Source organism: Gouania willdenowi, chromosome 22 (genome assembly GCF_900634775.1).
Source record: "Gouania willdenowi chromosome 22, fGouWil2.1, whole genome shotgun sequence".
In the NCBI taxonomy this organism is placed as follows: domain Eukaryota; kingdom Metazoa; phylum Chordata; class Actinopteri; order Blenniiformes; family Gobiesocidae; genus Gouania; species Gouania willdenowi.
Genome location: NC_041065.1, coordinates 23,925,816 through 23,940,173, shown reverse-complemented (window position 1 = coordinate 23,940,173; position 14,358 = coordinate 23,925,816). Strand labels below are relative to the sequence as shown.

At 38.7% G+C, this 14,358-nt stretch overlaps 1 protein-coding gene across 2 annotated transcripts; it reads right to left on the bottom strand.

Moving 5' to 3' along the window:
* Positions 1–1,912: 1,912 nt before the first annotated feature.
* arhgap11a (Rho GTPase activating protein 11A) lies at positions 1,913–11,148 on the bottom strand. 2 transcript variants are annotated; one of them, XM_028437818.1, is made up of 12 exons: positions 10,498–11,148; positions 8,818–8,885; positions 8,606–8,702; positions 8,256–8,512; positions 7,453–7,616; positions 6,728–6,871; positions 6,431–6,505; positions 5,952–6,125; positions 5,734–5,860; positions 4,624–4,732; positions 3,903–4,011; positions 1,913–3,811 (listed from the first exon to the last, which is right to left on the bottom strand). In XM_028437818.1, the coding sequence occupies exons 1-12, from the start codon at positions 10,624–10,626 to the stop codon at positions 2,442–2,444; spliced, it is 2,823 nt and encodes a 940-aa protein (XP_028293619.1). In that variant the 5' UTR covers positions 10,627–11,148; the 3' UTR covers positions 1,913–2,441. The 2 variants fall into 2 exon arrangements, with proteins under 2 accessions (XP_028293619.1, XP_028293620.1); XM_028437819.1 differs by lacking the exon at positions 6,431–6,505.
* Between the last annotated feature and the right edge of the window lie 3,210 nt (positions 11,149–14,358).

Below are 14,358 nucleotides of genomic sequence, written 5' to 3'. Positions count from 1 at the left end.
ATCATGTTTTGTCAGGCTTAAAAAAAAAAAAAAAAAAAAATTTAAATACTTGCCTCGAAGAAAATTTTGTTGAAATGTACCAGAAATAAAGAATGAGTTCTAAAAACCAAAAAAATAAATACAAATTCATCCATTACAGTGAATATTGGCAACACAGATTGTAACTAATAAAGTAACTTGTAATCTAATGTAGTTACTTTTATAATCAAGTAATGAGTAAAGTAACTAAGTTACATTTTAAAGAGGTAGTCAGATTAATTCAAGGTAACTGTGGAGAACTCAAGGGTCAGGTACCATATTTGGCCTCCTAAAAAGCCCACAGGAGAAAGTAAAAATGACATAAAACAATAGCTATATTTCCATCCCTCTAGTTTGTCTACTTTGTAGTTTGTCTGTGCCTTTATCACATGATGCACATTTTTTTATAGCAATTTGTCAAAAAATAAAATCTCACAGACATGAACAAAATTTCCCTAAATTACAAAAGAAAGGAATTGTGAAGTAAAGATTCTTTTGATATTGATCATTTATTGTAGGTTCCCTATACTACACACTGTATCATTTACACGTGGAACTATAAACTAGAAGCTCTAAATGGTTTCAAGTATGACAGATTACACAAATCATATCAATAAAATCATGAATAAGTATTCAAAGCTTCTAAGCTTTCAATATGAAAATATTTACAGTGGGTACAAAAAGTATTCAGACCATTGCAGCCATTTGCTAAAATAAATTAATGCAGAAATTTTTGCAAATTTAGGAAAAAAGAAAAATTGAAATGTCACCTAAGTATTCAGAGCCTTTGCTGTGACACTCATTTGACTCACATGCTGTCCATTTCTTCTGATCCTCCTTGAGATGGTTCTGCTCCTTAACTGGAGTCCAGCTGTGTTTAGTTAATCTGATTGGACTTCATTAGGAAAGGCACACACCTGTCGAAGGAACTGCCCAAGGAGCTCAGAGACAGAATTGTGGCAAGGCACAGATCTGACCAAGTTACAAAAGAATTTCTGCAGCATTCAAGGTTCCTAAGAGCACAGTGGTCCCCATAATCCTTCAATGGAAGAAGTTTGGTATATGACCAGATCTCTTCCTAGACCTGGCCGTCTAGCCAAACTGAGCAATCATGGGAAAAGAGCCTTGGTGAGAGAGATGAAGAAGAACCCAAAGATCACTGTGGCTGAGCTCCTGAGATGCAGTAGGGAGATGGGAGAGATTTCCAAAAAGCCAACTATCACTGCAGCCCTCCACCAGTCGGAAGCCTCTCCTCAGTGCAAGACATATGAAAGCCCGCATAGAGTTTGCACAAAAAACACATGGACTATGCGAAATAAGATTCTCTGGTCTGATGAGTCCAAGATTTAACTTTTTGGCATCAATTCTAAGCAGTATGTGTGGAGAAAAACAGGAACTGCTCATCACCTGCCCAATACATTAATTAATGAGAAACAAAGTGATTTTTTTTTTTTTTTAGCAAATGGCTGCAATGAAACAAAGTGAACAATTTAAAGGGGTCTGAATACTTTCCATACCCACTGTATATTGTACTAAGTATTCTTATGCTCAGCGGCCATGCATGTACTTCATTGAAATGAGCAGGGGTTACATTGTGTATAAGACTCCAAGTTTGCCAATTTATTAATAACAAATGGAAGCTTTGAAGTCCATGATATTTTAATGATTTCAAAGTTACAGGATTAGGATGAGAAGCAGATGGAAAGGCAAATACCCAGTTACGGATCAGATCATTAAATAGAAACCAACTTCTGTTAATGAAGTGCTGCAAATAAATGACACACTTTGCTGTGGAACAACAGAGAAAGTAGTTCAAAGCTGATCTTCATGCTGCCAGGGTGACCTGACTTAGCCCTGAATCAATGCCTTTGTCTGGGTTGACTATTGAGCTCCCCCTTGTGGTTCAACCACGTTCCAACTAATGGCAACTTTAAATGAAACCTTCAACCACTGCCAACAGTTCAAGCAGTTGGATTTTATTGTTTTTGCAGCAGAATGACACATTTTGTATTGAAATCAAAGGACTGCAAAAAGTTCACATGAATTGAACAATACTGTGTTTGCTTCTTTAATCCAAATGTTCATTTTACTCATGACCAGTCGAAGCTTGTTTTTCTTAACACTACCTAAGTCATAGCTGTCATGAGCATAAATTACAGCAAATACATTTCCAGTAATACTATCTATCCCAGTCGACGTACATTCCCTCACTCAAACAACCGTCTTAAAAGCTGTGGTGTAAGAAAATCATCTGTAAAACATTGTTGACTTGAACTATATGAACATCTCCCATTTAGGCTTCAGCACCACCAACAGCTCCTTCCATTGTGTCCAAATAAATTAGATCCCTGTTGGTATGATATGGATGATTCTAAATCCCTGGTCGTCCTATCAGAGGCCTGCGTGGTGAGAGGTGCTGTTTGCTATAAGTCGACGGGTTTGGTGGCAGAAAGCAGGCGTGTCTGAGTGAGGGGGTTTCTGGGTGAACCCCTGTAACGACTCATGTCTTTCTCTGCTACGTGCTGCACTAAAGGCCTTAGAACTCCTGATGGATCAGGTGTAGAACAAACATCTTTTATGATTGGGTGGGGCATGTTGGTCACATCACCCAGAGCAGAGGGTTTGGGTTTTCGGGCCAACGTGCTCAGCTTTTTGGGAGGTACTGGAGGGGGGATCTTACGGCTTTTGGGTGGAGGAGCTTGAGGGTGAGGCGAGAGGGCGCTCTCTAGACTCACCGCTTTTTCCATCGGCGCGCTCTGAAGCGTCGTGAGGTCCGCCTTTCTCTGGGGTCGGCTTCTGTCTCCCAACAGGGAGTTGAACCGACGGACCGTCTGTCGGACAGGGGTGCGCTGGAACCTGAGTGGAGATCTGACCTGTTTTTCTTTGGGGGAACGCAGAGTGAGCTTGTTGAAGTGCAGAATGTGGTCCGCCACTCTGGGCTTCTCTGTCCCCGAAGGGCACAGTGACGAAGACTGCTGCTCTCGCTCTTTGCTCTTCATCTCTGAGGGAAACACTTCCTCTCCCTCTGCTGTACCCACTTCTTCTCCAGCTTGAGGAATTATAATTGACTGTTCCTGAAGTTCAAGTCTCTGCTTGTACGGGGTTGACTGCAGTCCAGAGCAGACCCCCAGCGTGAAGCAAGTTGGACTTTGGATGTCCAGAGCGTCGATCAATCTGCTGCAGTTCACCTGCCTCCCCTCATCTTCAACAGAGTCCTCGTGGCTGCTTCTTAAGAGAGAATCTTTATCTGCTGCATTTCTCAAAGGAAAACAAGAATCTCTCTCTAAAATAACACTATCAATATGTAACGGTGTGAACGCAGAAAAATCAACTCGGCTAAACGTAGCCTTCTGTTCAGTATCTGGAGGACTCTGTGGTGCAGATACTGGGACCCTATTGACTGATTGGGTCACATTTGCCTCTGTGGAGTCCTGCACTAGAGCCTGGATGTCAGGTTTAGACTCAGCGACTGTCTTGCTGGCTTTAAACTGAGTGGGAAGGGTTTGTTTTCTTGTTTGGGTTACACAGCGCTCACTATCCAGACTCTCTACGCTGGAGGCACAGCACAGCTTCATGGGAAGACCTCCCGTAGGCGGGGGCTTGGACAGCACTATGATTGGCTCCGACACATAGTTGGTTTTCATACACACGTTCATAGGGGTGTCTGTAAATGACGGTGCACCAAAAGCATGGCCTCTACTAGGAGTGGATCCGTTCCATGAGGTGCGATGGGCACTTGAGTCATACTGAGGTGTCAGTAAATTATCCTCAGACTTACTCATTACCTTTGAGCCTAGAGGAAAAACAAGCAGAATATTAGTGGATGCCAAAATTCAATAAAAAGCGTTAAACTTTATCGAGTTTGTGGTCTTCCTGGCACTCACTCTTTGACTCGGTTTTCCTCGCTGATGGAGTGAACCGCGTCTCTGTGGTGAACTGGAAGCTGCTGGTGCTCTCCTGAGTGGCGAGTCGCCAGCCAATGGACTCGGTTCCCTTTATCACCACCAGCATGAAATGAGAAATGAATAATGAAAGAAGCTTCGAGACAAAGGCCTACGAGTAGTATTTGGGTTAAAAAGGACCCCAAAGAGATGACCCACAATGCAACATTAACGTGTTAATTACAGACGTGTGTGTTAGTTTTTCAGAGGATGATAAAAATCACTCTGTTCCATTTGTTGTTCAACAACTTTTTATTGAGTCAAACTCATACAGGTTATTATAAACCATTTCTGAGGCATGCATAATAAGCTTTATGTGCCAGTACCCATGATGGTAATGTGTTCATAACTCCAACAGTTACTCAAGTACGGTCATCTTTTATCTGGCATTGTACCATAAACATTTCAGCAACCATTTTAAACATTCAAAAAATGTTAAAGTGCAAAATCTAATCATTCAACATTATTTTTTAAACCTTATATGTATATGTATTTACCCGTTAGTTACCAATAACAAACATTTAATATTATCATGCAATAAAAATGTCACCAACTCCTCTAACTTCCTGCTCTGTGAGTGAATTTGTATAGTTTCATCAAAAAAAGTTCATTACAGCAGCATGAGTTTTGACTTTCTATAGTTCTACCAGGCAGCCCCACTTACAGCGTCTTTACTGCTCTTCCCCAGGCTAAAACGCATACGCAGAGATTTGCGGGGACCTTCTTTCTTGTCGACTTTAGGGGAAAAGCAGCCGGCCTTTCCAGACTCCACTCTGAAAAGACAATATTTCAAACTATTGTTAGAAGAATAAACCACAAAAACAAAATGAAATACGATTTCTACACTATGAATTCATTAAGCCTATTTGCGTTCTTGTATTTCCCATCTCTATGCAGCTTTAAGAGGTGTATCTTTATTTATGCCAGAGTTAAAGTAGAATTGGTCAACTTGATTCTTCTTCTGTGTAGTTTTACAGCAGTTGGCAACCAAGGCAAGGAGCATTACCGTCCACCCCCTTGATTCTATTTGTTTGCACATGTGATATACTGTATATTGTCCAACATTGATGTATGATGTCATTTGACTTAATCATTCTATAGTGTCTGCTGTTTCTACACATTTAGTATTTTTGAGCAAAGTTTGAGTTTGTGTGTTCATAACCACTTCAAAATCAATAAAAAGATTTGAATAATAATAATACTACACATGAATCCATATTGTACATATTGGTCCAACCACTTTCTTTTTTTGCTCAACATTTGTTAGTATGAAAGGATTGAAAGTGATCAGCAACGAGTGAGTTGGATGGAATGGTCACGCACACTTAAGTCTGGGCCAATTTCCTTCTTCATCCAAAACATTTTTTCTTAAATGTTATTTTTAGTGAGTTAACATTTTTAAATAGAAATGTAATATTAATATCCTAATGATTTTTTAATAAACTAGTTTATCTTGGACATTTATTTTGTGTGGCACATTTTTCCAGTGCATGTCTTGACCCTGAACCCCTGAGACTGACTCAACGGACCCCTTTGCTCTGGTTTGATTGAACCAGGTTGAGAACCATTGTCTTAGAGGTAGTGCAACAAACACTTTGGGAATAATAAAAATATTGTTAGCTTGTTTGTAACACACTTGGCAGCAAATCACTGACTCAGTGTACATGAGTGAGAGAGTGAGCATTTTTATTTCTTAATGTTGGCTGAAGCATTTAACTGTCTTAACCATTGTATTAAGAAAAAGATCATCATCCAAACTGTAGGCACCATATACCTGCTGACATGTTTGTTGCTACGCCGACGACTCTTTCTTCTCGCTGAAGTGGCTGATGGCTTCCTAGACTTCCCTGCTGACATCTGATTGTTTTGGGAGGCGTCCAACACTCCAGAAGCACTGTAAGCTAGAAAAAATATAAGTGGAAAAGTGATTTACAGCAATCAGGCCTGGTCAAACTGATCATAGAATGTGGTAGGTAAGATTAAAGGTAATACCTGATCCTGGAGTTGATGCTGCACTGAACAAAGTATTGGGCAGCAAATCTATGTTCAGGTTTTTTCTCAGAGATCTACGTTTCTTGTTTGAAAATCCAAATGAGTGACCCGAATCCAAAGGAAGCTTACGCTTGGAGGTTGGTGTCGCAATCACAGGAGTAGCAGAAGAAAAGACTGGGAAGAAATCACAAGAGAAATATTTTCATGAAGAAGAAACCGTGCACAGGCAGAAAATGACAGAATGTTTCACTCATTTGTAGGAAAATGGTCCATGCTAAAGATGAGCAAACAAATAAGGAAGTGCCAAAGCTGGAGTGGAAATCAGATGAGACATCAGGTCAAAAAGCTATTCAGACACACACACAATCACACGCGCCAAGATGAAGAATGCAGTGTAATGCAGCGTGAGAGAATCATTTGAACAGCAGCTCATTGCAGATTCTTCATGCTTCATCCAATGAGGCCACAGTACTACATACCAACACTGTCAGCCTGGTTAACAGTCGTAGGTGTTCTATTAGTTTTTATCTTATTCAGCGCACCATTGAAAACATCTGAAAGAGCAGGCAAACCAAACCATATCAACTTACTATTCATGTAATACACTCAAGTACACCAGCAGACTAGTTCAGTCTTATTATTGCCCATTTGCAGTGTGTTTAAGCTTTGGGTGGATTTTAATGAATCAGCGAATTGAATGTTGAATTTAAAATACTAAAGCTTGAATCTGGCTAATGCGTCTTACCGTTTACCAAATAAAAGCAACAACACTGTACCTCCAAAGCTGCGTCTTTGTTTTCTCTTCAATCCAGAGTTTACGTCTAATTCTTCCAGCTCGTGGTGAGTTGGCGACGATGAGGAGCCCACCTCACTGCCCATCATGGCTGGAACTTTCTCCACTAGGAATTGAGGTAAGACACCTGTGAAACACAAACAATGAGGATTGTTAAAAACAGTGCAGGATAACACGTAGCCGGGGTTCAGGTACGGCAGGGTTTCAACCTTGAGTCGCCTGAAAAGTCTAGTTATAATAAAATGAAATAAATTACTGAATAAAATTACATATATTATTGTATGTATTTATTAATTTTAATCTATCTATTTAGCCTATTTAAAAAAACAAAAAATATATAAATATCACACAAAAAGACATACAGCAGAGGAAGAGGCAGAAAGCTCAAAGAGCTTAAATATGTATTATTTTTCAAAATAAAACACCACACACCCACAACTGTATTCTATACTTTCACTTTCTCAAATATAAATCTAGTTAAAATAAAATGCAGTATAAAAATATCTGAGCTGGCGCATATTTTCACTTTGTGCACTAATCCTTATTACTCTGCATTTGTAACACAGTATAAAAAATATGATTAAAAATAATAATAATAATTTTAGAGATAAAAAAGTCTCTGGGGTCGCCAGAAATTTGTGACATAAAAATGGGGTCATGGCTCGAAAAAGAATGGGAACCACTGCGGTAAGGTTACTGATGACATACCAAAGTGGTGGGCGTTCTCTATGAAGCAGTGCACTACAGATGCCTGTAGTTTGAGCCGCTTCTCTGTGTGCGATGTCATTTTCTCTGTGGCATCGCCAAAGTGCAGGAGGTTGGGGGCCAAGATCACCGACAGGTTACTGCTGTCCATCTTATTCTCTGCACTCCTGTGATGATTAAAGTCAAAAAGATGTCAAACCTTTTAATAATACATTAGAATACATTAATATGAAGAAATATAAATGAATTATCAATGAGGAAACATATTCTAAAACAGGGGTGTTAGTCATTTTAGTTCAGGGGCAAAATATGTAGTAGATTGATCTTAAGTGAGCTGGAAAATTAGCAATTTTAACATAAATGTCTCAAAGTTTACACTTTATACATAAATTACGTAAGGCGCCGACAATATCCAGGTAATAGGTCACACATATCAGTCCCTGCAGGATTTTCTCTTTTAAATTTAATTTTGTGACCAATTTTTGTTTAATTTTACGAATGTATGTGAAATATTTTCAGGAAAATAGAGTTCTTTGAACAATTTGAGATTTAAAATGACTGCAGTCGTGATAAAAGCATGAGAAAATAATGATTCTCCAAATATTGTGGAGTTTCATTAAATTTGTGTATTTAGAAGGGCTGAGAAATCAACTGAAATATTTAGTAAGTTAGACAATTATTTGTTTTTTTCTGTCTTTTTAACTTTCTACTGAGAGCCAAATTAGATGGTCTAAGGGGCCAGATTTGGTCCCCGGGCCTTGGGTTTGACAAATGTGTGCTAAAGCCTGAATAGGTCAATAGATTACCTTTTTGATACGTTTTGGAGGAAGTCAAAGAAGTAACGCAGCACCGAAAGGTTTCTATCAGGCAGAACACAGGACAGCAGCATGGTGGCAGACGTTCTCTCCTCCTCCGTGTGGAGCTGCTGAGCTTTGAGAAAAGCTTCCTGAAGCTCCGCTGGAAGCACCGGCTCTGGCAGCTCACGGAAAAACTGCTTCACCAGGCCGGCGACGTCACAGGGCAAAGCAGTGGATAGACATTCCTCCTCAGCATCTAACTTAGCCTGAACAGACAAAACATCATCATTAGGTTTTAATCAACTTTCACCCATCATGGCCTGAGTGTGAAAATAAAATCAGCTTCAGCCCTGACTTACCCTCAGAGCTTTTAGGCGAATCACAGAGCCCGATTTTCTGAAAAGCCCCTCTGTATCGACGTGTGCCAACAGCTTCATGCACGCATCAACCAGGAAACTACAAAACAAACAAAACGAAGGAAAAAAGTCTGGTAAAGTTTGGAATTTTTTGTTGAATGGGAACAAGAAGCAGTTTGTTCACTGGAAACCGAAGGTGACAAACGTACACTTACCTTGGCACGCTTCCAAACTCCATATTATAGTAAGGTAGGAGCTCTAAGTGGACGCCAAACACCTTCATCTGTGGAAACAAAAAATATTTTTTTTGATCAGATCTTAAAGCTGCACTTACAACATCAACCGCATTAAATCTATTTTTTATTCAATTAAATTAGGGCATAAACTTCACTTAAAAGAAAGCCGATGGCTATTGATATGGAAACGTATGAATAGACTGCCAATGTAGCTGTACGCAGTGCCCCTCATTGGCGAGTTTAGGTGACGTGATAGGTGCACCATGTGACTTAAAGCTCTGTCAGTTTTATTTTAGCTCATATTTATTTTTGGCTACCCAGCGAACCCTATTATTTCAGCCTTATCCTTAACCCAGGAAATACTCTTAAATGTTTTTATTTCTGTATATGTATTTATAAAGATGGAATTTGCCGTGTTAAATATGTCAAAATTAAAAAATATATATATGACAAAAGTGGAATTCGAACCCATGGCAGCAGAAGGAAGAATTTGTGAGGCGCATTAGACCACTCGGCCATCCTGACGTTATCCATAGTTTCGGGGGCTATTGATGTGTTTCTGTATCAATAGACACTTCCTAAAAAAAAAAAGGTATTTCTTTCAAATGCTTTGATGACTGTGTGTCATCATTTAGAGCTGTGGTTGGCAAATGAACCGATGGCAGTGTGTGAGCAGATTGCAGGAGCTACTTGGAAACATTACTTAACCTATGAGTCATTTATAAAAACCGTATTTTCTACCACGAGTCAGAAAAAGTGAAAAAATTAAACAAGCTTTTTTTTCCCCATAGTCTTTAATTCAGACAACAAAAATGACATTATGGAGAGAAAGTGTTCATGTTTTTAAGCTAAGTAAAACTTTCCTATATATTCAGGGAGAAGAATGCAGGTGTCCACGCAGCCTTTTCCAACAAACTGTGATTTCTGTAAACCTATTACAAACATGTAGGACTGGGTAAAAGAGCTTTCATCCAACCTCTTCTCTGAGTGCAACCAAGAAGTTTTATAGGATGCTCTACTAGTTTAACGGGTTTACCCTTTTAAGTTAGTGAACTAGTTGTACACAAGTTGGGCAGACGCATACTTGGGAAATACTAGTTATTGGGTTTACAGTAATGCTATTTAAGACATTGGCAGCTCACAAATGGTTGACTGTGGACGACAGCGTTGAATCGTTGGTAGTTTCCTCTTTAAAAAAAAAAAAAATCATTTGACATCCGGTTGACACCACATGTAGTGGAATTTTTATGACACAAATGCGCATGTTTTTCTCTTTTTATAATGTGCATAATAAAGGAGAAACAAAACACTTATTTGATTAATCAATGGAATCATCGAAACAATACTCGATTTTCAGAAATCCGATAGCATGCAGCCCTATTTCCAATTGTTTGATTTACCACACATTTAAAGCAAAACCATTTTTAAAATTGTTTAAACTGTGTGTGTGGACAAAGAAAGCAAAGTGCCATTGATTTTGTAATAGCTGTTAGCAAGACGTCAGACACCAATGGAAATGTTTACGACTTGCATCGCAGCAGTAAAAAAAAAATTATCCAAAAATAATCCGTACAAGTGATGATGCCATTTCCTGACTGTGATATTTAATCACTGGACAGTTTGAGGAACAGGAAGGCAGAGATAGTGGATCAAACTTACCGATGAGTTGTTTGCTGGTCTGCAGCTGGTCGCTTTGTTTTTGTTCCAGTTCTTTGTCTTTATCCCATAGGCAGTGCGGAGCTGCTGCACAGCCACCAGCCGCATTACATTTTTCTCCATAACCTTCATCGCAAAAATGTAACCAGCCCTTCCTAAACTACACCGAGGATGTATTTCTTCTGAAGTCCACTAACTCGACTATCTACCACTACGCCCAAAGTAAAATTGCTTTACTAGTTTAACAACTTGCTTAGCTTTTCTCTTCTTACTCTGTATAAAGTTCTGGTCCTAATTAATTCGCCTGTGTGTCGTGTCCACTCTTAAAAACCGCTTCTACTCTAAAAAAGTAAACCAAAATGAAAATACAGACTAGAGCCCTGAGTAAACCGACACAACGTTTGTGGGAACCTACTGCATTAGCTTCGATGCTAGCCTGCTAGCAAACACGTCACGTTGACTCCTTGAAACCACTCGCAAAAGAAAATAAATCGATTTCCTACAATTGTAGTTGGCATATTTTACTGTGAGAAGTGCATTTGGTTCCTATTAAAAAAAACGTATCTACCTGCATTGTCCAATACGGACAGCCTCTCGTACTCGGCTGCCAGTAAAAATGTTTCCGGAGATCATTCAAACTGCAGCGCTGCCTACGTTCTGTGCTGTGATTGGTTGGAAAAACCAAAACCACCGTAGAATGTTTTAATTTACAAGCGCGTTTTCGAGGGGCGGTGCTACTTCCGCTGACCCAAATGCTCATCTAAATGAACGCCAAATACAAACCGGAGAACACGGTCAAATAAACCGAGCGCATTACTGAAAACTCTCGTTTTTCAAACACGTACTTTTTAAAAATAATAAATAAAGCGCCTTTCTGTTTGTAATATTTTCTATTTAGAATAGACCTTTATTGATCACCATAGGGGAATTTAAAAAATGTATCCTCCACGGAGGGGAATTGAATCCCGGTTTACGCAGGACTCTTGGTTAGTAGTAATCTAGTAATCCTAATTAACCTGAAACAGGAGAGGTTTAGTCTGATTTAACTTCAGACAATGAGGAAAAAGACTTATGTTAATTTTTGCACAGTGTATGTAAACTTCTGGTTTCAACTATATATAGAGTTTGAAAAGCATCGACAATATACAAGCAAAAAGTGATGGATCTCAGTCCCTGCCAGAGCAACACTTCAAAAATCCTTCATTTTGTGATCAATTTTTTGTAATTTAGAAGAGTTTTGCGGAAAGATTTTGAGTTATTTCCGCAATTTGCAATAAAATACGACTGCACTCGCTTGATATAGGCAGAAAAGCCCCTGCAAATATTGTGTCATTTTATTAATTTTGTGTATTTGAATGGATAAAGATAGCTGCAACTTAACTATTTGGTAATTCATGCAATAACTAATGTTTTCTCTTTCATGTAATTTTAACTTTTTCCTATGAGCCAAATTGGATGATGTAAAGGGCCGGTTTTAGCCCCGGGTCTTAAGTTTGACACATTTCCTTTAAAGGCTTGGATGAAATTTATATCCCCATTAATAACCATACAGTTACTATGGTAAAAACGGTGGTGTCACCGCCATTTTTTATATGATTTTTTTAATTTAGAAAAATCACCATTAAATAGAGCTCAGTGTTTTTGACTTTTTTTTTTAAATAAATATTTTTTAAATAAATAATAATCAATTATTTTGAGCACCATGTGTGTTTCAATTCACAATGACATGTCATTCCAATCCGTGTATCATTCGTTCAGTCGTTTTTCATTATGTAACAAAAACATGAAAAATGAATAAAACACTCATTATTTGGTATTTGTTTCCAAAACCAAAATGAAAAAACAGAAAACACCTTGTTTTTCAAATTCAAGCTCTTTTGCTTTGTAAAAAAAAAAAAAAAGGAAAACGAACACCTTTTTTCCTTTTTCTCCATTACCGATTTGTCAAAGTACGTGACCCGGAAGTGTACGCTCATCCGACACTAACGGCTACGCTAACGGCAGTTCGGCATGATAAGATCGCTGCTTCCAACTGTGCATCCGAAACGTGTCCTTTTCGCTTTAGCTGGTGTTGAGCACAGAACCTCCTCATGGACATTTCGGAGGATTTAGAGACACCTAAGTGTTACAGAGCGAAAGATATCGCGGAATGTGTAACGCTTCACTTTCGGGTCACGTACTTTGGCAAATCGGTAATGGAGAAAACGAATAAAGGTGTTCGTTTTCCGTTTTTCGTTTTCTGTACCGAAGCAAAAGAGCTTGAATTTGAAAAACAAGGCTTTTTTCATTTTTTCATTTTGGTTTTGGAAACAAATATTAAGTAATGAGGGATTTTTTTCCCCCGTTTTTTATGTATTTGTTACATAATGAAAAACGACTGAACGAATGATACACGGATTCTACAGCTTCCTGCTTATGACTCCTGAGTCATAAAACAATCGCCCAGCCAGTGCGGCAGAGCAGCCAATCAGCAACTAGAGATTCGACAACGCAACAGGAATAGCCAATCAGCGTCGGAGTCGAATCTGATGCCGCATGGGAGATGGAGATATCGCCCAAGCGGCAAGTCAAGCGTGCTTAAGCTGTGGGTAATCACGGACCTGTGGAGGGCAGCAACGCGCCTTTGATGCGTCTTGTCGACCGGAAGTTAAAAAAAAAAAAAAAAAAAAAAAAAAAAAAGAAGAAGAAGAAGTAGCACGTTGACACGATAGCAATGACGGACGATGCGGGCAGTGGATTTATACAATCGCTTCTTCAAAATCCCTTCGAGAGGAGAACATTGGTGGAAAAACTAAGGATAAAACAGCGAGGCCCAGATCAGCCTAACATCAAAATAAGCCAAGAAGCCAGCGAAAAAGGTAAAGTTTATACACGTGGCTTTTCTAGTAAATGGTACATCAGGAATGCTTAGCCAGCTGGATGCTGTCATGTAAATGCATTATATTGCTTTCTGTGTTTACATTGAGCGTTTTGTCACATAAAAGGAGAGAACGGCAAAATTCCAGTACAAATAAGACACACAGAGAGAGATGAAATGATGGTAACTTAATATTTTGTTGCGCGATGTAGTTGTTGAGCCAATCACTGCAGTCAGGTGATTTAATGGTACCGCGGTTTCCCCCTGAAAACGTGCTAAGCCTGGTGGTAGAGAAGCCCCTGTGTTTTTGTAAAGGAATTTTGACTATTATGTGTTGTTATAAGCCATTTAACTATACTTAAACATTGAGTCTTACAAAAAGGCACAATCTTGAAATATGGTTTTAACAAACGCGTGAAAAATACAACAAAAATAAATAATATCAATTGTTTTCACCTAAGTTAAATCCGAGTGAATCTTAAAACAAGCCATTGCTGGTCACATTTAAAAGTGAAATAAATTAACATTAATAAAGTGCAAACATGGCCTAGGGGTAAAACCAGAGGATTCAGTGATTGACAAGCCTACAACATCAAAGCATTTAGTTATTTTCATAATACCCTGGGGTACCATCATTTTTGTCCAGGCCAGTTTCATATTCATACAAAGTACTGTCTGTCTGTATACACACACATACATTCCCTTGAGCAGATTTTTTTTTATTTTATTTCTTTATTTATGAAGTTGACCAATTTACCAATAATGCATTGTTTCATGTGCTCAGCTGGATTTAAAAAGGTAAAAACGTGTAGTAAGTAAAGTGATTTATTGCCAAAATTGTGGTTGTGCAATATGTTGTTTAGGTTTTGTGCAAAAATGGCTCAAGTTATTAATATTGGCATTAAATCATTATTATTCCACAGAGCGCTGATATCCTGCCGTTTCTATTCAGTTGTATTTGGATGGTTACTAGGACCAATGCCGATTTATTTATTTATTTATTTATT